The sequence below is a fragment of the Rhineura floridana genome, chromosome 20 (genome assembly GCF_030035675.1).
Source record: "Rhineura floridana isolate rRhiFlo1 chromosome 20, rRhiFlo1.hap2, whole genome shotgun sequence".
Lineage (NCBI taxonomy): Eukaryota > Metazoa > Chordata > Lepidosauria > Squamata > Rhineuridae > Rhineura > Rhineura floridana.
In genome coordinates, this window is record NC_084499.1 from 16,671,765 (window position 1) to 16,693,769 (window position 22,005).

A 22,005-nucleotide genomic window follows, 5' to 3' on the forward strand; every position below is an offset into this window, starting at 1 on the left:
AGGGGCAGCTCCAATCATACCCAAGATCTGAAAAGGTTAAGCCACCTACAACCCCCTCTGCCTCACACAGAACAGCATCAAGTAGAGACTCACCTGGTCCCCTTGCCTCGACACCACCGTCCCACCAGTAACTTGATGCAGCATCACTTTCCCATTCAAAAGGCAGGGGTCCTAAGCAGGCAAGAAGAGAAATAAGACTACCCAGAACAAGGCGTGGTGCATTAACGCTACACGTGAACGTGACGCAGGCCGGCAGCGTACGGCTGGGAAAGTTCCCCAGTCTTACCCCTCTCCCCAACCCTGGTTGCTCCGTGCGGCGTGCAGACATGGAGTAAAAGAATGTGTTTGCTGTATATATGGAACAGTTGTCTGTGTTCACTATGCACATGGACACCAGGTAAGACATCGTCACCAAATTTTGCGAAATGCTTCCCAAGATCATCTATGTGTGGATACAACTGGAAGCCATTTTGAAAGAAGTTGGCAGACTGAACCTTTCAAAAGTGCACTGGTTTTAACCCCTGGTTTCAAAACTGGACTGATTTTGTTTGTTTCTTGGAATTCCTGAGTAACACTGGGTAAGAGGCTGTTTATGTTATTTTATACTCATATTTATATGAAAATTGGGGGGCAAAACAAGGTCCGTATTCATCACACCAGGCATAACCCAAGGAGCTGAATTTAAACCTAGGGCTGCCGCAGACGTGGCATTAAAAACCATGGGAAGCTGAATAAATTATGCATTCCAGTTCAGATAGTGACAGAGAGTTAAAGGACACTGGATGCAAGGGCCTCGCTCCATCCTCCTCACTGACCCGCCCCCATCACACAGAACCAGTGGCGGCTGGTACCCACTGGGACTGGTAGGGCGGATGGCGGGGAGCCCAACGGTAGGTGGAGCCAAAGGAAATGACTGGTGCAGCCAAGGACAACAGCATCACCCCATCCACCCTCCTGTTGGGTTCTACAAGGGCAACACTACGGGCAACTAAGGAAAAGCCAGCTGACAGGTACTGCTGCTGCCTCCCTGCACAGGTTGTTAAGTAAGGGGGCAAGCAGGCGGGGGCTGGACAGAGGCAGACTAGGGTTAGCAGGGCAGCGCCCTTTTTGGCCTAACAGACCAGCCTCCACTGCACACAGCCTCGCTGAGATTCTACTGCCCACTGCCCAAACTTAAGGAGTCGAGATGCCCAGCTCCATCGTTCAATTGCCAAAGTCCAGCCGTGCGTGCTTCAGAGTTATGGAGTGCAAGAACTCACACACAGAGTGTCTGATATACCAACAGGAAACCTTATTCTCTGGGCAACTAGCCTTATGTAGCCAAAACGATACTAGAGAGGGAAGTATCAGCAAGCTTAGGGAAACTCCAACGTTTGCAGCTGTATTTAAAAAAAAATTTTTTAGGAAAAAAAACTTAAGGGGGGAAGGAAATGAAACGGCTCAGCGAGGATTCAGCATGCTCAGTGGCATGGAATTCTGACTGTGGGTTGGGGGGGATGAGAGGGAAGAGAAATGGAGTGTCCTGGGAAAGGGGATGAAAAGCTGAAACCCTGAGCATTAACAAACTTGAGAGATGGAATGTAAATGGAATAAAGCGTAGAAAATCCTACATTTCTTGCCAATTGAAATTGTCTCTCTCTTCCCACTCCTTTTGTCCTGGACAAAACAATATTTTTGAAGCAACTCGCGCTCCCATTAGGCAAGGACAGCTGGATAAAAATTTGCTTCGTGGCTGCACTTGGGACAATCTTTCATTAAGGTACCAAAAGGCTCGAAAGCCCAAACTGTGTCCGTTCATTGCATACTTGGCTTTAACCTGTGAATCCGACTCAGAACCTCCCAACAACTCACATCCAGCTTCATCAAGGTTAAAAGATCCATCTTGGCGGCTTCTAAGATGGCCCCAGTTTGCTTGTTGGCACCGGGGTCCTGCGCGGAGAGGTGGTCCTGCGTGTAATGGAAGATGACTGAGGGCATTTCCGTCACGGTCACCTTCTTCAAGATGGACTTGCAGAAAGCAGAAACGCTAGAGGTTAATTTTTAATGCTACTTTTAAACATCTACCTGACACACACACACACACACACACACACACACAGTGGCCACAATGACACCTCACAGTAAGCCAAATATCCCATCTGAAGAAGCCAAGCAATGCATGAGCTGCATGGAACTTCTCAGCAACCACTTCAGGCCTTAACCTTCACTCCCTGTGCAAAACCCAAAAGTATCATTCACGGCTTCCACACGAGCCAAGATATTCAGCCAGCTTTAAACCATAGCTTTACATTCTGGCTTGTTTTGATGCTCACACAAAGAGGAGCAAAGCATAAAAACATAAGAAAGCGTGAGATTCAGCTGGCCACCAAGTCTGGCTATAAGATACTTGCATGGATGGTGGAGGGCCAGATTCACTCCCCCCCTCCCCACTGCCCTGTTCGCAAAGGCTGGGAATCTAGAACATATAACACTGACTATGGCAGAGATGGGAAACCCATAGCCCTACAGATGTTGCTGGACTACAACTCCCATCATCCCTGGTCTTTGGCCATGCTGGTCCGAGTTGGGAACCAACAACCAGAGAGCCAAAGGACTTCCAATTCCTGAGCTATGGTTTCCCACAGTTGGAGGCAGCACGGTTCTGAATACCAGCTGCTAGAAACTGCAGGGGGGAAGTCTCCTTTTTTACTCAGGTCCCTCTCGTAGGCATCTGGCTGGCCGTGGTGAGAACAGGATGCTGGCCTAGATGGGCCTTTGATCTGATCCAGCAGGCTCTCATGTTCTTATGGAACTCTGAAGCCTGTGCAAACTCATAGTGGGTTCTGGAGTGCACTCCCATTTCAGACTCTGCCCCCCCCCGGGCCACCTTGCTTCTTCCACAGCCCCACTGCCAAAGGAGGAAGGAAGCAGCGAGCAGCAGCAGAAACTGGAAGCAGGCGGAGATGCCTTTCAAGCGATCACGTTTGGCCACCGGGCTGCCAGTTGCTAAACCTGGCGCAGGCCATTCTCCAAGCCCTGGACAGAGACTGCAGTTCGAGTGCCAGAAGAGAAAGAAGAAGAAAAACGTATCAACCCATCTGAAAGATTGTTTAAAAAGAGCAGAACAAAAGCCGCTCTGGCAGGATGTGCTGTTCAGAGGAGGCAAGAGTCGAGGCAGTTGAATTCAATCTTGCATGCAAAGAATTAAAAACAAGTCAAGTCAATCTTTATTTTCAGTCAACCGACCACAATTAAAAACCATAGTATTAAGTATTAAAAATAAGACTACTTGGTAACAGGAGCTATGGCAGACAGCAAAGCAGTTCAGTGGAATTAATTGCCATTCACAATCTTACAGGATCTGGTCAAAATGGCCAAGTTCAAAAATCTGGCCACTTGTACAGTGGTTGCCTTATCAGAACCCTCAAGCAGAACAGTCACAAGAAACTCAGAAGGGCGGCCTGGGAAAGACGGCATAATAGAGTATATTAGATCTTTTCTGGCCCCTTCATAATACCTACAATTGAACAAAACATGTAAAACAGACTCCACTTCACCGCTGTCACAAGGACAGCATCTGTTGTTACTTGGAGACTTATCGTATCTACCCTCCAGATTTGCACGCAAAGAGTCCGAACGATATGCAAGATGCAGCGGCAGCAATTTTTCACCGAGGCCGTATACGGGCTTAATCTTAATGGTTGGTGCCAGTGAAGAGGGAGCTTAATGGGCATTTAATTGTTATAGTTGTTCTGGCGCCTAGAGTGGCTCAGGATGGGGTAAATTAAAAAATTCAGTAAATGGAGGAGGAGGGACCAGTATGGATGAAATTCCACAGCTCAGCAAGGATGGCAGGGAGAGAGGAGGATGCTGGTGGCAGCCGCTTCTTGGTACAAACCCTTGTCGCAGGGGGTAGGGAACGTCAGGCCTGGGGGCCACGTGTGGCCCTCCAGGCCTCTCTGCCTGGCCCTTGGAACTCTCCCTAGGCCACACCCTTCACTGGACCTCCTTTGCACCCCGAGTGTCTGTTGCCTGGTTGAAATGGGACCTTGAGCTCTGACAATGCCTCCTTGCTTGTCTGGAGGGAGGATAGAGAGGGGTGTGTGAGCGTGTGTAGGAACTCACCTACTGTGCAAAGTGAACATTTGCAGCCATCGCTTCACCTGCTTTTGCCTCTGGCCCCGCCCACCGTGCTGGCTGGGGCTGATGGGAACTGAGGTCCAAAACTTCTGGAGGGCACCAAGTTGGCAAAATGCTGCCCTAGAGAGATTTTGTTGACTCTCTCTCTCTCTTAAGTTTTAGTTGAGCTGCTGAGCATCTTTTATTTTGCCAAGCTTTTAGGGTGGGTTTAAATTCAGTCCCCCTTCTGTGCTGAATGGTTTTAAACCTGTTCACGGCTTCGTGTATACAACTAAGTTCTACTCAAGAGGAGACCCCTTGAAAAGAATAGATGAGTGAGTCGCGCTCATTATTTTCAATGGGCCTGCTCTAAGTAGAACTAGCATTGTATACAACCCATTGTACCAAACTGATTTTCAGGAATTTGGACTTTTTTTTTACACTGTTTTATGTATTTTATAAGACATTTTGAGGTTTATTTAATAAAGAAAAGCGGAGAATGCATTTCTAAGTAAATAAATATTTCAAAAAGCTACCAGAACAAAAACAGAAGACTGTGTCAGCATGATCCAGGTTCACAGTCACACGTAAACACTTGTTCAAACTCATCACTTCATCCACCAGCATTTAAAAACAGGAGTTAGGGAGGTGAAGGGCTCGGAAAAATCTACCTTGCATGTGGCAGTGCTGGAAAGCACCTCCGAAGAGGAGGAAGAAGAGGCGACTCTGGCTCTTTCATAGGCCCTGTCCAAGTCTGGATTACCACCAGTCACGGTTCCTGCAGATGGGAGGTAAGAGGGAGATTAGCTTCAGACATCACTCGCCTGGGCATCTTCAGGACCTCAGTTCACCCTGGTCAAGGGCAAAGTGCTTTGGAAGCGATCTTGAGGGATATTTCAGAGCCAATGGGGCAGTTCGCCATGCTTTCCCCGCCGCCCCCATTCCTACTCACCAGAAGTATCCGCGTATCCAGAGGACGATGCTGAGGATGATGACAAAGACAAGCTCCTTCTGAGAGGATTTTCAGATGCAGGAGACTTCCCAGGCTCTGCAATTCAGAACACATCACACGCCGAGTGGTACATCAACGAACTGCTTTTTGCACGGCCGTTGTTGCCACATGTTCAGATACATTCACGGCAGGGGCGGGGAACTTTTTTCAGCCCAAGGGCCACATTCCCTTTCGAGCAACGTTCCGGGGAGCCGCATGCCAGTGGTGGGCGGGGGGGGGGCAGAGGCAAAAAGTGAGAAGGGCAACGAATGTAAATTTTGCCTTTTGTACAATAGGCTAACTTCTACACACACACACGCATGCTTCTCTGCCCTCCATCCAAGGAGACAAGAGCATGATCAGAGGTCGAGGACGCATCCCTACGAGGCAAAAAACAAGCAGGTGCAAAGCAGGACAGGCAAGGGGCACGGCCTGGGGAGAGCGGATGTGGCATGGAAAAACTCCTGGGAGCCAGACAAAGGCTTCACCAACCACATCCTCCATTCCCCGCAAGCCTGAGTTCTCCCACCTGGAGGCAATTGGTGGCTCTGATGTCAGTGGGGCAGCTGAAGCACCTTGGACAGCTCTCTGAAGGCTGGAGCTAAAATCTGAAGCGGACTCCACTATTGCACTGACATAGAGCCAGTAGCTGCCGCTGTCCCCCACCCCACCCCACATTTACGCAAACTGCAAGGCGCCTTTTATGAAACCAGGCCACTCAAGATGGTCCACAAGAGCAAATCCCCACCATGACGATCTTTACCAGTTTCTGGCTTCTCTGCTCGCTCATCCTCGGACAGATTGGACAGCTGCCTCTTCACCGCTCTGCTTCCACCAGAGGTGACGCTGGCGACCGACACCAGCGGGATGGCCTGGCTCTCCTGGTAGGGGCAAAGCACAAGAGGTAGACACGGGCACGGCACTGTGCAGATCGGGAGGCGCCACAGCCCGGCAGCTACACAGAAGGGCCGTGGATCCGTGGGCAGAGCAGGCAGAAGGTCCTGGGTTCAATCCCTGATGTCATCTCCTGGTAGGGCCAGGAGAGACTCCCTGCCTGAAAACCCGGAGAGCCACGGCCAGTCAGCGTAGAGCTAGACGGATGAATGATCTGATGCAATGTAAGGCAGCTTGCCCCGTCTTTTTAATTCAGCCATTTACTCAGAACGGTGAGGACTAGAATCTTTGTTGTGGAAAGACCGAACTGTAGCTCAGTGGCAGAAGTTCCGGGTTCACTCTTTGAATGCATCTCCAGGTAAGGCAGGAAGAGAACCTGGCCTAAAACCCCAGGAAGCTGTGGCCAGTCAGTGTAGCTTAACGGGATGGTGCTCTGGTTTAAGGCAGCTTTCCGCATTCCTGCCTCAATGCCACCACTCGAATCCGTTATGGAAAATGCCTTGCTTAATCCCACCCCAGCAGCCCTTGTCTTTATGGCGTGGTGCTTCGAGAGGGTGTCCCCATCTCTCTCTGGGCTAAGCAGTAAATTGGTCCCAAGTCCCAACTACAATGGATTAATGCAAAAGTGGGGGAATATTTTTCTGTCAAGGGCTGCAATCCCTTGAGGGTAATCCTTTGGGGACTGCATGCTGGTGAGGGGGGAGGGACACCCCCCCATTTCTTTCCCTCCCTCGTCCTCCCTGCCCAACTTGCTGCCAGAGGACAGGCAAATCGCTCTTGCCAGAGGTCTGAACTGATTACTTGCAGATGCCTTCCTCCACCTGCGTGAAATTAGGCTGAGGGGCGTATGCAGGTACCTCCAGCCCTGGATCAATGGAATCTGGAAGTAGATATGGACCCTGTAGCTCACAAATGGAGGACTTCTTTTAATTTCTTTTTTCTGGGTTTCTCGGTTGGCACAAATCACTAATAGAGTTTATTTTTTGTCACTTTAATCTCATCCTACCCCCAGTGAGTTGGGAGGGGGACGTGATAGAGACTTCCTGAAAGGATGTATTGTGTGAAGAATATGGGTACATATTTCTTTATAAGGCCAGAGCTTGGCGTCATCAGATGAAATCGTTTAGCAGTAGGTTTTGGACAGACAAAAGAAAGGACTTCTCCGTGCAATTAGTTTATGGCACTCACTGCCACAAGATTTGGAGACGGTCACTGGCTAAGATGGCTTTAAAAGGGGACCAGACAGATTCACATAGGAAGATAAGTCTATTAAAGGCTACTTGTGATGGCTGTAGGGAATCTCCATCTTCAAAGGAAGCATGTTGCTGGATACCAGTTGCCAGGCAGCAACAGTGAGAAAGGTCTGCTGCCTGCACGCCCCTCTTGTGGGTTTCACAGAGGATTCTGGTTGGTCACTGCAGGAAACAAGATGCTGGACAGGCTTGATTTTGTGCTCTGATCTAGCTGGGCTCTCCTTATGTTCTTAATGAGCTCAGGGTTGGCATATGGGGGTTACTATTTTATCCTCACATCAGCCCTGTGAAGTAGGCTAGACAAAGATGTGACAGTGATTACAGCCCAAGTCTCTTCCACCTAAGTCGAATACTTTGGGTAGTTTTCAGGACTGGTGCGTGAGTTTCGCATCTTCCCTCCTCCCCCGTTTTCCTTTTGTGTCGTGTGATTTACAATGCAAGTTTCTGGGCAGGGACAGCCTTGTTTCTACTTATTTTAGATAAACCATTCTGGGAGCCTTTTTGACATGAAAATGCTTTAAAAAAAATTAAAGCCACTAGACCATGCTGGGTCTCCACGTAGGAACTGAGACCAGTTGACGTTTGCCTATCGGGAGGTATCTAGTCCTTCTCTCTACTAAATCAACCGGGCTTCACTTACGGAGCTGAAGAGTTCGGTGGTCAAGCCAAGGTAGTTGTGCAAAGCCAGGAAGGTCACTCTCTGCAGCCTCACCATGATGATCTAAGAGAGGAGGGTCAAGTGCAGACCAATGGTTAGTCCTGCCTGGAATCAGAGAGAAACCTGGCTCCAGGGGGGTTCAAACGTTTGCTCCAAGAGGGAGGAATCAAGACGGAAGTTCAGCAGAGGACCAAGGGTAAGGGGAGGGCGATCAAGGAACTAGTCATACACACTGACGCCTGCAAGGATGGGGTCTTTGAGGAACCAAGTTTTGATTTACAACAGCAGCATCCTGTTTGCATGGCAAGGTAGTCACTAAATGTTCCTTTTCTTTTCCACTAGTTAAAATATTTATCGTTTCTTTTGGTTACACGCAAGTGTGTATGTGCACGTGTGCATGCATGCGTATAACTGTTTATGGAAAATTAAATACAAAGCATTCAGAAAAAAAACACTAAGCCTTCTCTCACGGGCAGCTAACCTTTTTTAGACTGAGGGCCACATTCACCCTTGGTGAACCCTCTGGGGGCCACATGCCAGTGGTGACCATGGCTACTTCACGCTCTCTTGCATATGCCCTCCCAAGGTACATTCAGTTCAGGAGGGGACTTATTTTCCCCTCAAATGATCACCCTGATGACCGGGGACGGGGAGATATCAGGCTGTCGGGCTGGGAAGACGGGAGTAAATCTGCTTTGTGTCTACATGTTCGCATTTTCTCTCCTTGCTGCTGCTGCCGCCAAAAGCAAGAGGGGTCTGGCAGCCTGCAGCCCAGCGGGTAGAGCAGGGGGCTGAGAATGCATCGGTCCATCCCTGGACTGATGCCTTCCAGTTTCCTGGCTGTGATAAGGCAGAACATTTGCCGGCTGCTAGGAAGCTTTGCCCGGGGTTAGCTACGTCTGCCCTATCACAGCAGAGAAAATTTCAAGGTATCAGTCCAGGGATAGATCAGTGATGGAAAATAATAATAATAGCTAACCTCTGGGGGGCTTTTTGCCCATTGGTGCATTTATCTAACACCATGAGTGCCATATCATCTTATGCTGCGGCTGTGTGCTTCTTTCTCTGTATAATATTGGTAAGTTTTATCGTTTTAATATTTTACAGTGCTGGTCTTTGACTGTAATAAGTGATTGAGTGAGTGCCTTGTGGTGCTGGAAGAGGGGGGAGGGGGAATCCAAGGCGGACTCACATTCCTGCTGACTAACATGGGCCACAGTCCCCAGGGATGTCACTTCAAGCCCTGCAGGAGAGCGGCCGAAGAACCAGGAAGAAACTTAGGTGGAAGAACTTCCCAAGGGATGTACGTCTGCCCCTCCATCCCCCCATCCTGCCACTCAAAGGCAGCCATCTTGATCTGCCTTTCTGTCAAGCCACCTCTGCATCTATCGCCTTAAAGGTATGGCTCTCCAGATGTTGCTGAACTACCACTCCCATCAGCCCTAGCAAGCATGGCCAAGGACGATGGGAGCTGCAGTTCAGCAACATCAGGAGGGCCAAAGGTTCCCCAGTCCAGCCTTGAAAGTTCTCTCCTGTAAGGCACAGCGCAAGAGAATGTTGCATCAGCCTGACCTGCACGACTCTAACAAGAGTCTCAGGATATTTCTGGAAGACGTCTTGAAATGCGTTGGCTGGGAGGCGCAGGATGGTGGAAGGCATTGCTGCTCGAGCAGAAACGGTTTTGTATGGGGCAGGGTGGCCCTGCAAAAAAAAGAAATTAATTCCATTTAGATATTTTATGCTGTATCCTTCAAGGACTTTTGTATAACTCAGAGTGGCTCACGACAAATTAAAATACAACAGTCCATTACAAAATATAAAAAGAAATTAAACGCTTTTGTTAGTTCTGTAAATAGATTAAATTTAATATAATAAATATTTTCATAATATTTATACATAATGCATACATTAATTGTAAATAAATCACAAGACCATGGTTCTATAATTCCATTTGTTTTTATTATGGCCTTTATATATCCTCTAAGAACCTCAAGGTGGCATATATGCCTTTCTCCAACCCCCTCCTCAATTTCATCCTCACAGCAACTCTGTCAGGCAGGTAGGGTAGGGCTGGTGGACAGTAACTGTAAGGCTGAGGAGAGGGGCGTGTGGCCTGGAGAGAGCTCCAAGGGCCAAACAGAGAGGTCTGGAGGGCCACACCGGGCGCAAGGTTCTCCACGCCTGCACCAAAGGTAAGGAATCAAGAGTCGGGGCTCACCGTGATGACATCCAGAATGCTGAGGAGGCTGTGGACGCTGTCTCCCGCCGAGACCTCTTTCACCACCACCTCTGTGCCATCCTTTCGGGGGGAGGAAAAAAGAATAAGCTGGCCACGCGGCGTCTACCCAACAGCAAGTTACATTCAAAGATCTTTGTGTATGTCTCTCTGCAAGGGCAACTAAGAAATAAGTACTGGAGGGGTGGGTGGAACAAGGCAGAGAGATGCTTTCTAGCTGCTCCAACTTTGCACCTGAAACAAATCTCTGCTCTAGATATGCTTACAGAGCTCGCTTCCTCCCCTCGCAGGACCTGGGAGGATTCTAACATCGAGCCAGCCACCATGGGGAAGAAGAGTCAGGACAGTCCCTACTTTGACACTTGCGAAAGACAGAGGGAGAAATCTTTTGACCCACCCTATTCTTGTGACCAATTTGTTGTAGACTACTATTGCATTTCAAGTTGAGGCGGCCTGCCCGGGGACCTGATGGTGAAGGGTGGGTAGCCAATGAGCAGCAGCAGGAGCTGCTGCTGCCTCCGCCTCATGCCACATCGCTGTGCAGCGTTTGGCCTCCCGGCCGCCCTTACATTTTCCTGGAGGCAGACTTCCAGCTTGCCGTCTTGCACCACGTAAATGCTGTTGTCCAGCTGCCCTGGGCGGAAGATGTACTCCCCTTCGTGCAGCTGCACGAAGACCATGTGCTTGCACAGCTCCAGGAAAAGAGGCTTCTCAAAGTGGCCGAGGACCCTGCGGGGAAAGAGATGCACAGGTGCTGGGGAGGAGCTTGTGCGCCAGGCCACCCTGAGGTGGAGGCAGCAGCACGCCAGGAGGGTAGCGACAGAGATAGCCTGGGACATTTGCCATGGGCTCAGAGCAGGGCTGGACATCACCTTCTAATGCACTGTTATTGTGGCTGGAGCGACCCGCGGCAGCTCCTGTCCCTGCCCCCATCATCGCATCTCCAGCACCCCTTAGCAGAGAAATTGGACTCTAATGCAGACTTCTCCAAGCTGGTGCCCTCCAAGTATTTTGGACTACAACTACTATCATCGCTGGCCATGCTGGCTGGGGCTGATGGGAGCTGTAGTCCAAAACATCTGGAGGGCACCAGGTTGGGGGAGGCTGGCCTAAAAGCTTCTTTACCATGACTCTGCCCGTTCTCCCTCAGTGCTCTTCTATGCCTTGAACTCCCTCTCAAATGGGTACATGATCCCCCTTGGTCTGCCTTCTTCCACCTTCCTTCCCAACTGAAACCAAGCTTGGAAGGGCACGGTAACTGCATTTGCCGACATTCCACCCTTCCTGTCCTCGTTTCCCCACTGCCTTATTTTAAATTGTAAGCTCCTTGTGGGCAGAAACCTTCTGTGTAGCCTGTTGAACTCCATAAGGCCACCACGTAGACCAAGGTGGGGAACCTCCGGCCACACCTGTGGCCACACTTGGCCCACCAGGGGGTCCAATTTGGCCTGCGAGACCATTTTCCCCAAACCCCAGCCATCTGTTAATCAGCTAATGGGCAGGGAGGCATGGTTCAACCCTACTGCGTGCGGGGAACACGCTGGTGAAACAGACATCTAAAGAGTGCAGGACTGAATCCTCCGCTCAACAGCCGATGATCTTAGAGTTCAAGCCTTGTGGGTACTGCTTTGCCACTGTGTGTGTGTTCCCTGCGGGGAATGTGCTCACAAAACAGACCTCTCCCCTCGCCCCCGTGGGTCAACGCTGACAGGTGGGGGCAACCGCCCACCTATTTTATTTATTTATTTATTATTTGATTTATATCCCGCCCTTCCTCCCAGCAGGAGCCCAGCATTTGTCACCTGGCATCATCATAACATCACATGATTTACAGGTGGGTGCACCTGTGAAAGTTGGCTAACCGGGTCTGGGGGAAATAAAATACAGCCCGCCAGGCCAAAGAGGTTCCCACCCCTGGATGGTAGGCTGATGGTGCACCATCAGTGATGACACAGTAAAAAAGGATTTCAAAGAAGGCCAGTTTTTCTTGTAGAGGTAATAAAAGGTGGAGCAGCTGAGAATTCTCTTCTCCATTTACCTATTAAAAAGGCATTCCACCGTGCCTCTATTACAGAGAGAGAGAGAGAGAGAGAGAGAGAGAGAGAGAGCATATGCTGTATCTCAAAACACCAACACGTGGAGATCACCCACTGAGATGCAGGCAACAGATTTTAGACAAAGGAAGAGGCAGCTTTGCATGCAACACAGAATCAGCCAGTGGAACTCACAGCCACTGGACAGTGGCACAGCTGCTACTTTAAACACTTCTTTGGAAGCATGAGACGCATGTGCAGAAGGATGATTTGCTCGTGACCTCTGCTAGCCAAAGTCAGAGAGAAGTCCAAAGCCCATTTGCAGAAGAACCCGATGCAAAGGTTAAACAGCAAATACGATTGCCATCCTGACCGGCTTATGAACTTCCCAGAGGGGCTCACCTGCCTGCTGCCGGTAACCAGGATGAGACAGCTAAATGGGCCCAGAATGTCAACCATTATTTTGCTCAAATGCAATCTCTTTAAAGTGTGTGTGGGGAGTTGTTGCTTTTAAGCCTCCCACCGCCCCAGGTCTCTCTTGTCATGTTTGCCCTTACCTGACATTTTTAAGCATGTAAAGGACTTCGGAGGGCAAGTGGGAATTCTTCACATCGAACTCGGTTAAATCGGCCTCCAGTAGGGAGGGAGGCGGCTCCTTTGGCTGCAGCGTGGGGGACTCCTTCTTGAAGCGCAGGATTCTGCAGGGAACGAAGCAGAGCCGTTTCACTCTCCCGCCATGGGTCGTGGGGGAAAAGTACAAGACGGTCTTCCATCTCCTTCCTTCCTGGTTAACCTGGCACAGCCAACAGCCCTGTGCCCCCATACCTCTTTGCCAAGGACAGGACCTTGGCCCTCTTCCGCATCCGCTGCCGAGGCACTGGGTTTCCAACCAGGGAGTTTGGCAGAGTCGTTACCTAGAAAGGAAGACAGGTCTCCTGAAGGGGAGGAATCTCATCCTGCAGAGGGGTGGCCAGGGAATAAAATGCAGACGATCTGGGATTTACTGGGTCGTGTCTGAAGCAACAGTCTTGCAACCCTGTGCTAGCGGACTACGGGTCATATCCAACATTGGCCCTACCCAAGAGCAGACCCACTGAAACCGATGGACGCGACTAACTTAACTCCGTCAGTTCCAGCGGGTCTACTCCAAGTAGAACTTCGCTTGCGACAACCCTACTAATACAGAGCCTCAGCTTGTCCTTAGACAAGAGAAGAAAGGCCTGAAAAAAAATGTGGCAAGCAAAAACAAGAAATTCTATTTTCTTAATCCGAAAATTCCACACGCACTTCTCCTGGTGGCTTGCAAACTTTTTTTTAAAATTGGGTTCTTAAATTTTAATGTTACAAATACAGACCAGCAGTTGATCCGTAATAAAGGCAAGTTTTCCTGTTTACGCCCACCACCTCCTGCAACTCCCCCCCCCATCATTGCAAACAAGCTCCCAAATTATAACAGGAAAGCGGGGGAGCAGATGGCGGAAAGTGAAGAAGGAAGAGATGGCAGAGAGAAGAGGCGAAAAGGGAAGAAATCCAGCAGAGGAAGGGAAGGGGTCGCCCAGGTGGCTAGAGCTGGGAGGCCAAAAGTTATACTATTGCAATAACGTGATAAATGGCTCCCAGACAGATAGCGTGCCCTATCTAAGGCAGCCTTCACCAACCTGGGGCCCTCCGGATGTGTGGGACTACAGTTACCATCAGCCCCTGCCAGCTCATGCTGGCTGGAGCTGATGGGGGTTGTAGTTCCACACATCCAGAGGGCCCCAGGTTGGCCAAGGTTGATGTAAGGCAGCTTTTCCCAACTAGTGGGCCACCAGATGTTGTTGGACCACAATTCCCATCTTTCCTGACCGTTGGCAATGCTGGCTGAGGCTGATGGGAGTTGTGGTCCAACAACATCTGGTGGCCCACTAGTTGGGAAAGGCTGATCTAAGGTGTTCCCATCTGCAGCGTGTTAGATCACAGCATGGTGGTGGTGGTCGAAACATGTTCTTTGCCGATAACTCAGCTTTGGGAGGAGAACTGGAGGAGAACTCCTTTCGCTCTCTGTGGGCATTATTAATAGATGACATTTAAGTGGCACGTTGGGAAACAGTAATCTGCGAAAACGCCCCTTTGCAACCAAAGGCACCTGCTTGGCAATGGCAGAGTGTTGACCGCCATCTAGCGGAGTAATGTGCATACTGCAAATGAAAGCAGGCTGCCAAAGTTGATCTGCTAACCGATCTTTCTAGCCTGGTTCTACCTGTATATACATAAAAAAAAAAATCACACACACCCGCAGAACAGAGACGTGGATTTCAGAAGGACCTCGCAGGTGGGGCTGGCTACCTGACAGGCTTAACTTGGGAGACTTAGTAGTTTCAGCAGCCATCGTTCCTCCTAGTTCCCAATCTGTTTTCTATCAGATTCTGCATTTCTGGGGGCCTGGGAAGGGAATCCCAGTGATGCACAGTCTCCTCTTCCCCCCTAGTAACGAGTGTGTGCGTGCATGTGTGCAAATCAGATCAATAAAGTTGCCGGTCACCTAGCAACTACTCAGAGTTCCTCCCCCATATACTTGTGGAGTTCTCTTTGATGCTTTCCTTAGCTCAGTCACAAGTGCTGAACGTAAATGCTTGCAAGACCCATTTTTCTTTCAGAGGAGCCCTACGGACAAACACTTGTCAGGGCTGCTCCCTAAACTGGCAGGAAGACAATTAGCAGATCCAATGGAGAGTAAAGTGCAGTTTGTCATGACACCACACACACACACAGAGCCAATCCATCAGCTTGTTTTTGTAAAAAAAAATATTGCCGAGATAAGTGGAAAAATGTGCACAAAGGCCTTTTCGCAGCAATGCCAGCCTCTATGACCCCTCTGCCTGAGCTCACTGCTGACCTCTGACTGGCTGCAGACAACCTTACCTTACGCATGATCTTGCGGCCGTAGAACATGACTTTGTCTCTCTTGCGGAACCTGTATTGAGGCACTTGTGGCTGAGGTTGCTCTGGAAGACAGCAAAAGAGGCATTGTCCTGTAGCCCTCTTTGTGAAGGGTCAGAGAACCTCCCACCCACCCAAGCTTGCCAGCTAGGTCTCTGTGCTGCACGGGGAGAAAACGACAACCCAATACACCCTTGGCCACGCCCACACCTTACACTCAAAGCAGTATATCACTTTAAGCAGTTGTGGCTTCCCCCAAAGGATCCCTATTCATTTTGACCACAACAATATAATTTGCACATCCTCAAAAGACAAAATTGTTAGGAGAGTACCGGAACCTCCACCAGCCTGAGAAGAAGCCATCAGTATGTTCCCCCGTGCACCAATAATGGTATCATGCTGCACATGAATACCCCAACAGCACAGTGACTATCGAGGAAAGTGATCAAACTTACTTGATTGCTTCACCTTCCGGTAAACAAAATAGACAATGATCCCAATAAGCAACAGGGCTACCGTCGCACCAATGATTATTCCAGTTAGCTGTGGGAAGGAGAGAGAAAGAGACAGAGACAGGGAGAGTCTTAGGCATTTGTTTTTTCTCCCCCAAACTATACTGGGAAGACAACTTATTTCTGAAAAAAAATCTGCTGCATCTGACAAATTCAACCAAGCATCTCAATATATATGCATGTACGTTTTTATTTCATGTGCAATTTCCAAATCACTTCTCGTTAAAACTGGTATCGGGGCGATTTACACATCTGTCCTAAGAGGGACGGGGAGACTTTTCTCAGCCTGAGGTCCACGCTCTCTTCGGGGCAACCTGTCAGGAGTCACATGCCAGTGGTGGGGCGGAGCCAGAGGCAACAGTGGGCGGAACCACTCATGAAAACGTTACCTTTTGTACAGCGAGCTAGTTTCCACACACCAGGCACGGGAAACCTCAGGTCCAGGGCCAAATGTGGCCTCCGGGCCTCTGAACTCTCCCCACGCTACACCCCCTATCCCCAGGCCACACCCCTCACTGGCCTTGCTTCACACCCACACTGCTTTTGCCTGGCCTTGAACTCTGATCACGCCTCTTGCTTGTCTGGATTGGTGACAGAGAGGGTGTGTGAGTGTGTGTGTGGCCCTTGGAAGGTCACCCAGAAGGGAATGCGGCCTTTCGGCTGCAAAAGGTCCCTCACCCGTTCTCTGTACACATACACCCCTCTCTACCCTCCATCCAGGCAAGCATGAAGCCTTCAAGGATGCATTCCAGCCAGGGAAAAACACTCGAGGAGGGTGGGAGACAGGGCCTGGGGGGGGCAGTGGCCTGGGAGAGTCCCGAGGGCCAGACAGAGAGACCTGGAGGGCCACTTTTAGGGCCTGAAGTTCCTAACCTTTGCAACATCAAAGCAAATGTGAAAACTTCAACATGTACACTAGAAGTCAAAGTTGTGCCACTGGAATTGCGACGAGGGCCTCCTTAGGAGATTTTTAAAGCACAGGCCAACAGGCAACAGAAGGGATGCCCTGTAGAGGACTTGGGACCCAACTTACTTAGGGCTTTGTAAGTTAGGAGCAGAACCTCGAGCTGGCCATTCTGTGGCTTAGGAGGAGGGGGAGAGAGCGGGGCCCTGTCCACTGGCCTCTTGCCCCAACAGCCCTTGACCTTCCATCAGCAGCCCACCACTTGGCAGAAGAGGGGAGAGGCATTGAGGCCCCTTTCGAAGGCTTGCTCTGGTCCTTCCATATTTTACATTTCTTCTGTTTCGTCACCTTGAGTTTTGTGGTCCCCCTTTAATACCATTTCAGAATGGACTGTAAGCATCACTAAAAAAAACACCTGCCAAATAGCCATTTTGTTAGTATCTTTTGACATTATCTATACAGTATGCTTGCAGGGTACAATTTCTTATTGCTCAGCAAGCTTTTTTCCACATTTGGGAATGTTCTCTACATTTTTGCCTCCTCCTCCTTTGCGGGGGGTCGGTTCTGTTTGAACTATTCTACCATTGTATCTGAAAATTAAACTTTTCTTAACTCAAGTGGGTTATAATTGTTTTTAAAAAGGCAGGAATATAAGGGCTCCATGTCAGGCCCCTTCTTGCGGTCACCGCCTTGCCACGGTCCCACCTCAGGGTCCTGCTCTCAAAACAGTTCTCTCACCGGCTCTAGCAAAGATCTCACAAGATCCCACTGCTAGGCAGCACCACCAGACACTCCCTGTAAACAATAATGCCTTGAGACTGTGCCTTAGTCTCCTCCTGACTCATTGCTACTTTGACAGGAAGGGACCTGACACTCCACAATGACGCTTTTCACATTCACACTGTGTAAAAATAAGGGCTTTGCTATTGCAAGATGTCGTGTTGGCCGCCAGCTTGAGAAAGCTGTAAGAGGGGGGTTAGACATATTCACGGTGAATAAAGCTACTAGCTGCATGTCACCACCAGGATCAGAGACAACTTGCCTCCGAGCATCAGCTGATGGAACTCACAACAGCAGCAGAGTGTGGTTGCCCTCATACCCTGCATCTGGTTGCTCCAAGGGGCATCTGGTTGGCTACTGTGCGACCAGAATGCTGGAAGAGATGGGCCTTTGGTCTGATCTGGCAGCGCACTTCAGTTAGCTCCAAACATGGAGCAGGGGATTGTCCCTGACCTGGTGCTGCATTTTGGAAGGCCCAGCTTGAGGCCACTAACAAGCCCCCGACCGCCTTGGAAGAGGGGCAGGGTCCTAGCGATCAACATTGTGAGTTGGCCGCAAAGTCCTGGTAGAATCTGCAGAATCCTGGATAAAATGAGTCACTTTAGTTATTCATTAAATTTATGTCCTGCCCTTCCTCCTAGAAGGAGCCCGAGGTGGCAACTGAGCCTTGGTTTCCCTCAAGAAGCTTCTGACTAGTCCACCGCAACAAGGGAGGCCCATTGGGACACAGGGGGCACTATCCCACCAATCCCAGTTTGCCCCCACCTGCCTGCCTTCTTACTTACAACCAGCCCAGGGGTGGGCCCCACCTGTCACTCCTCCTCCTCAGTCTCAGTGTTGCCCTCATAGAACTCAGCAGGGAGGAAAAGGATGGGGATAAAACCAGAATTAGTTGGGTCTGGCCCCCATTGGTTCTGGCTCTGCCTGTCATTAGCTCTGGCTCCACCTACTATTGGGCTCTCTGCCTTCCACCCTGCCAGTCTGAATGTGCAGCAGCCATCCCTGCACCACTGATGAGACACAAAAGAAAAACCTCCACCTTAACACATAGGATAAAAAAAAAAAAGGACTAGGCACTGTATAGCAGAAACCTGAAACCAGATCAAGGTCCATTTAAGCTGTTTAGTGCTGTTCAGAATGGTTCAAATTAAACAAACACACAGGCTCAAACATTACCATAGTAGTCTGCATTCGGTCTTGTACGAACTGAAGAACTTGCGTTCTTAGGTCTAAACTTGAGGAGTTGACCTAAAGGACAAGAACAGCAGAAGTGTAACACAGATTGAAGGCAGCCGCTCCCCATTCCCAGAGATGTCATGAGATAAGAGTTTGCAAAGCACTTGTTGGGTTAATTCTCTAGCTGAAAAGAATTCACTAGGACCACCCCCTGGGGACAAGAAAGTCCAAGTAGCTATAAAATCAGATTCTGTGTTGATGCTTTTATAGTTGCTTGAAGATGTTACAGGGGAGAAGAGGGAAGGAAACTTCCCACCTAAAATTCTGTTGTGCCCCTCTCATGCTAGAGCCAGGATAATACAGTTTTATGGTTTCTGATACTCAATCGGCTTGGGACGTTTCAACTAGAAACAAAAAATGTTCAGCACCCAAAGAACCACAAAGTGTTTTTGCTGTTAGAGATCTCTACAGACAATTTTATCCCCTCATGAAGGCCCAATATATTAGAAGCCAAAACGCACTGGGATTTCCTAAGAAATAAATTTTCTCTCAGCATTTTGGAATTTCTTCCTCTTTCCTTGTTGGAAAGTTTCAAAGCATCAGCTTGGTATTTCTCCTGTACTACAATCAAGGCCAAGGTTGCCCCATCAAGAATTAGGAAGGAGATGAATTCTGGAACGGAGAGGTTTGCAATCTTAAGGCATTCCCTCCTTCCCATGCAGCATACCTGGGCCAGGATCCCAAAAGCTATTTCAGGTACAAATTAGCACATCAAATACATACTCTAACCTTCACCACATACTGTACAGTATTAAATGTTTAGCAATCAGCTTAAAGTCCATACATCATCTAAAAGGTGGATAAAACGGGGGGGGGGGAGAGACGAAAATCCTCAAGGTGTTATGTTTTTATCAATATTTTTATTTATAAAACAAATATCCATTGAGAAATCTGTTTGGCTCTAAAAGATAAAAATCAGAAGACACACAGACATTTATGTTCATTAATTTGAATGTTTTATTGTCATACAGTATCACCAACGCTAAACATTTGTAGTTTCAAGAAATTAACACATATATTATTACTATATAGTGCCAACCATGTCCATGGCACTTTATAAAATATGAGAGACCAGGGCCCTGCCCCAGAGGGCTTACAAATCTATAAAGACAGACAAAGGAGGCAACAAAGGAAGGCGAGAAAATGGAAGCAGGATTAAACAAGGGAAGAATAAGCAATTCTTACAGTTACGTGTACTTAGGTTTAGTTGGAGCAAGGCACGGCAAGAGAACTAGCAGGTAGCGTTAAAGACTTCACAGAAAAAAGTGGATTTTGAGGAGGGATATGAAAAAACAGAGGTGGCAGTACGGAGGTGCTCTGGGAGACAGTTCCAGGCTTAAACAGCAGCAAGCTGAGAAAGGACAGCTGTTTGAGGGAGGGAAACCAAAGGAAAAGATGTTAGCAAAGTTGCAAGGTTTAGTTTCTTTGTACGGTAAGACAGCATTGTGGCAATCAAACCGGTAGTTAGAAGACAAGCTTTGGTTTTACATACATATTTGAAACACATGAGAGGCAAGTTGATACAGCATGATCAAATAGCTTTTCTAGTATAAACGAGTATAAGATACTTTACATTAAATATGATAAAAACAGAACAGCACAGATACCAGGACCATCTGAAGGTGGCTGGAAGCAAAACCAAGACAGTGAAAACCAAGAGGAAGAAAAACCAAGACAGTGATACCAACAGTGGAGCCTTTGGCTCTCCAGAGTTGTTGGACTATTGCCTCCATCATCCCTGACCACTGTACATACTAGTAAGGGCTGATGGGAGTTGGCCTGGAGGACCCTAAGTTCCCCAGCCCTACTCTAAGCACTCCAGGAGTGCAGAAATTTCTCTGTGCACTTCAAAGGCGAGAAGACGCAGGTTCATCTTTATTCTCCTGCAATGCTGGCTGAGGAGCTGTGCGTGGGTGTCTCAGAATAAATAATATCATTGCAAAGCAGTTGGCATTTTAAGCAGTGTTACAGAGATAAACAGCAACAAAAACTTCCTGGGAAGTGACAACTTTCCAGCTACGTTTGTACACTGAAGAGAGTTACAGAAATAATTAACGAAAAGAAGCCTCCTATGCCAATTGGCTTTCTTCATATGGCTTCTCAATCCTCACTATACCATATTTTCTAGCCAGCCAGAGCTGACAATCCCACTCTACATATGTACTGCTACTAGAGGATATTAATGAGTGACACAGTCTATATTATTTGATATTTATTGAATTCCATGTATCAGCAAAACAGCCCTGCTATATCAGATCCAAAACTCATCTAGAGCAGGTGTAGGGAACCTTTGCCTTCCACATGTTGCTGAACTGCAGCTCCCATCAACCCCATCAACCCCAGTGAATGGCCAGGGAGGATGGGAGATGCCATTCTGCAACATCTGGAGGGCCAACGGTTCCCTTCACCTGATGTAGAGCACCATCTTTCTTCCAACAGAAACCTCCAAGAGGCCCACAAGAGGCCTTTGAATGCAACCCCCTCCCCAGTTTTATGTTTCCAAGACCAAGTACGCCAAGATAAACAGTCATTAAACATGCGAGGCTCATTTAGCTATCATGGCTATTAGCAGCTGATGGACTCACCCTTTAAGACCCTCAGAAGCACCCAGATGAATCAGATCTGAAGTTCATCTACAGTAGGGCCCCGCTTATACGGCAGGTTCCGTTCCAGACCCCCGCCGTAAAGCAGAAATCGCCGTAAAGCGGAACCCCATTGAGTTTAATGGGGTGCGTTGCGCGAAAATGCCACAAAATCGGCAAAATCAGCTTTAAAAGAGGAGGAAAGCCGCCACATTAGCGGAACGCCAGTAAGCGGAGCACCGGTAAGCGGGGCCCTACTGTACTTCCCAGAGAGACATGCAGCTTCATTATATTGAGTCAGATCAATGGTCCACCCAGCTCAGCACTACCTGTGTCAACTGGCAGCGGCTCTCCAGGATTTCAATCAGAAGTCCTTCCCAGCCTTACCTGGAAACACCAAGACACCTTCTGCAGGCAAAGCAAAGGACTGCACCCAGCTAAGTTCTTCTCACGTCAGGTCCACTAATTTCAATAGAACGAACACTGGATGTAACCCACAGCTGCTAACGCCAGCCAGTTGCCTCAAGGAAACCGTAAAGCAGAACATGAAGGCAACACCTCTCACTTGGTGTTTCTTGCCAAGAACTTGTATTCAGCTTCTGAACCAGAAAGATGCATATGGTGGGGCTGCCACTGAGGGCTGCCTGGTAGGCACTGACCCGTGACAGGGTCTTTTCAGTGGCAGATCCCAATTTGTGGAATCCCCTCCATGCTAAGGTGCATCCATCTTCTCTCTTATTAACTTTTAGGAGGAATTTAAAAACATTCTTGTTTAGCCTAGCATTTGATGGCTAAAAGATACTGTTCCTGGCAACCCTGAAGTCACTGGTTGAGATAATGTTTTTTAACCATTCTTAGAAAGTTTGTTTGTTTTTTTAAAAAAATATTCATGTGTTTGCTGCCCCT

The 22,005-nt window shown here is 48.7% G+C and overlaps 1 protein-coding gene across 5 annotated transcripts in view; it reads right to left on the reverse strand.

The window, feature by feature from the left end:
• The window catches only part of PNPLA7 (patatin like phospholipase domain containing 7), an 83,799-nt gene that overhangs the window by 58,811 nt on the left and 2,983 nt on the right, over positions 1 to 22,005 (reverse strand). For all 5 annotated transcript variants that reach the window (XM_061604156.1, XM_061604155.1, XM_061604153.1 and 2 more), the window contains exons 2-15: positions 18,458 to 18,529; positions 15,541 to 15,628; positions 15,068 to 15,150; positions 12,989 to 13,077; positions 12,721 to 12,861; positions 10,700 to 10,859; positions 10,113 to 10,193; positions 9,467 to 9,595; positions 7,877 to 7,957; positions 5,853 to 5,970; positions 5,051 to 5,146; positions 4,770 to 4,876; positions 1,852 to 2,007; positions 94 to 171 (exon numbers count right to left, since the gene is read on the reverse strand). In XM_061604156.1, coding sequence (XP_061460140.1) covers positions 94 to 171; positions 1,852 to 2,007; positions 4,770 to 4,876; positions 5,051 to 5,146; positions 5,853 to 5,970; positions 7,877 to 7,957; positions 9,467 to 9,595; positions 10,113 to 10,193; positions 10,700 to 10,859; positions 12,721 to 12,861; positions 12,989 to 13,077; positions 15,068 to 15,150; positions 15,541 to 15,628; positions 18,458 to 18,472 — 1,422 coding nt within the window. In that variant the 5' untranslated portion in view covers positions 18,473 to 18,529. The remainder of the gene's footprint in view (positions 1 to 93; positions 172 to 1,851; positions 2,008 to 4,769; positions 4,877 to 5,050; positions 5,147 to 5,852; positions 5,971 to 7,876; positions 7,958 to 9,466; positions 9,596 to 10,112; positions 10,194 to 10,699; positions 10,860 to 12,720; positions 12,862 to 12,988; positions 13,078 to 15,067; positions 15,151 to 15,540; positions 15,629 to 18,457; positions 18,530 to 22,005) is intronic.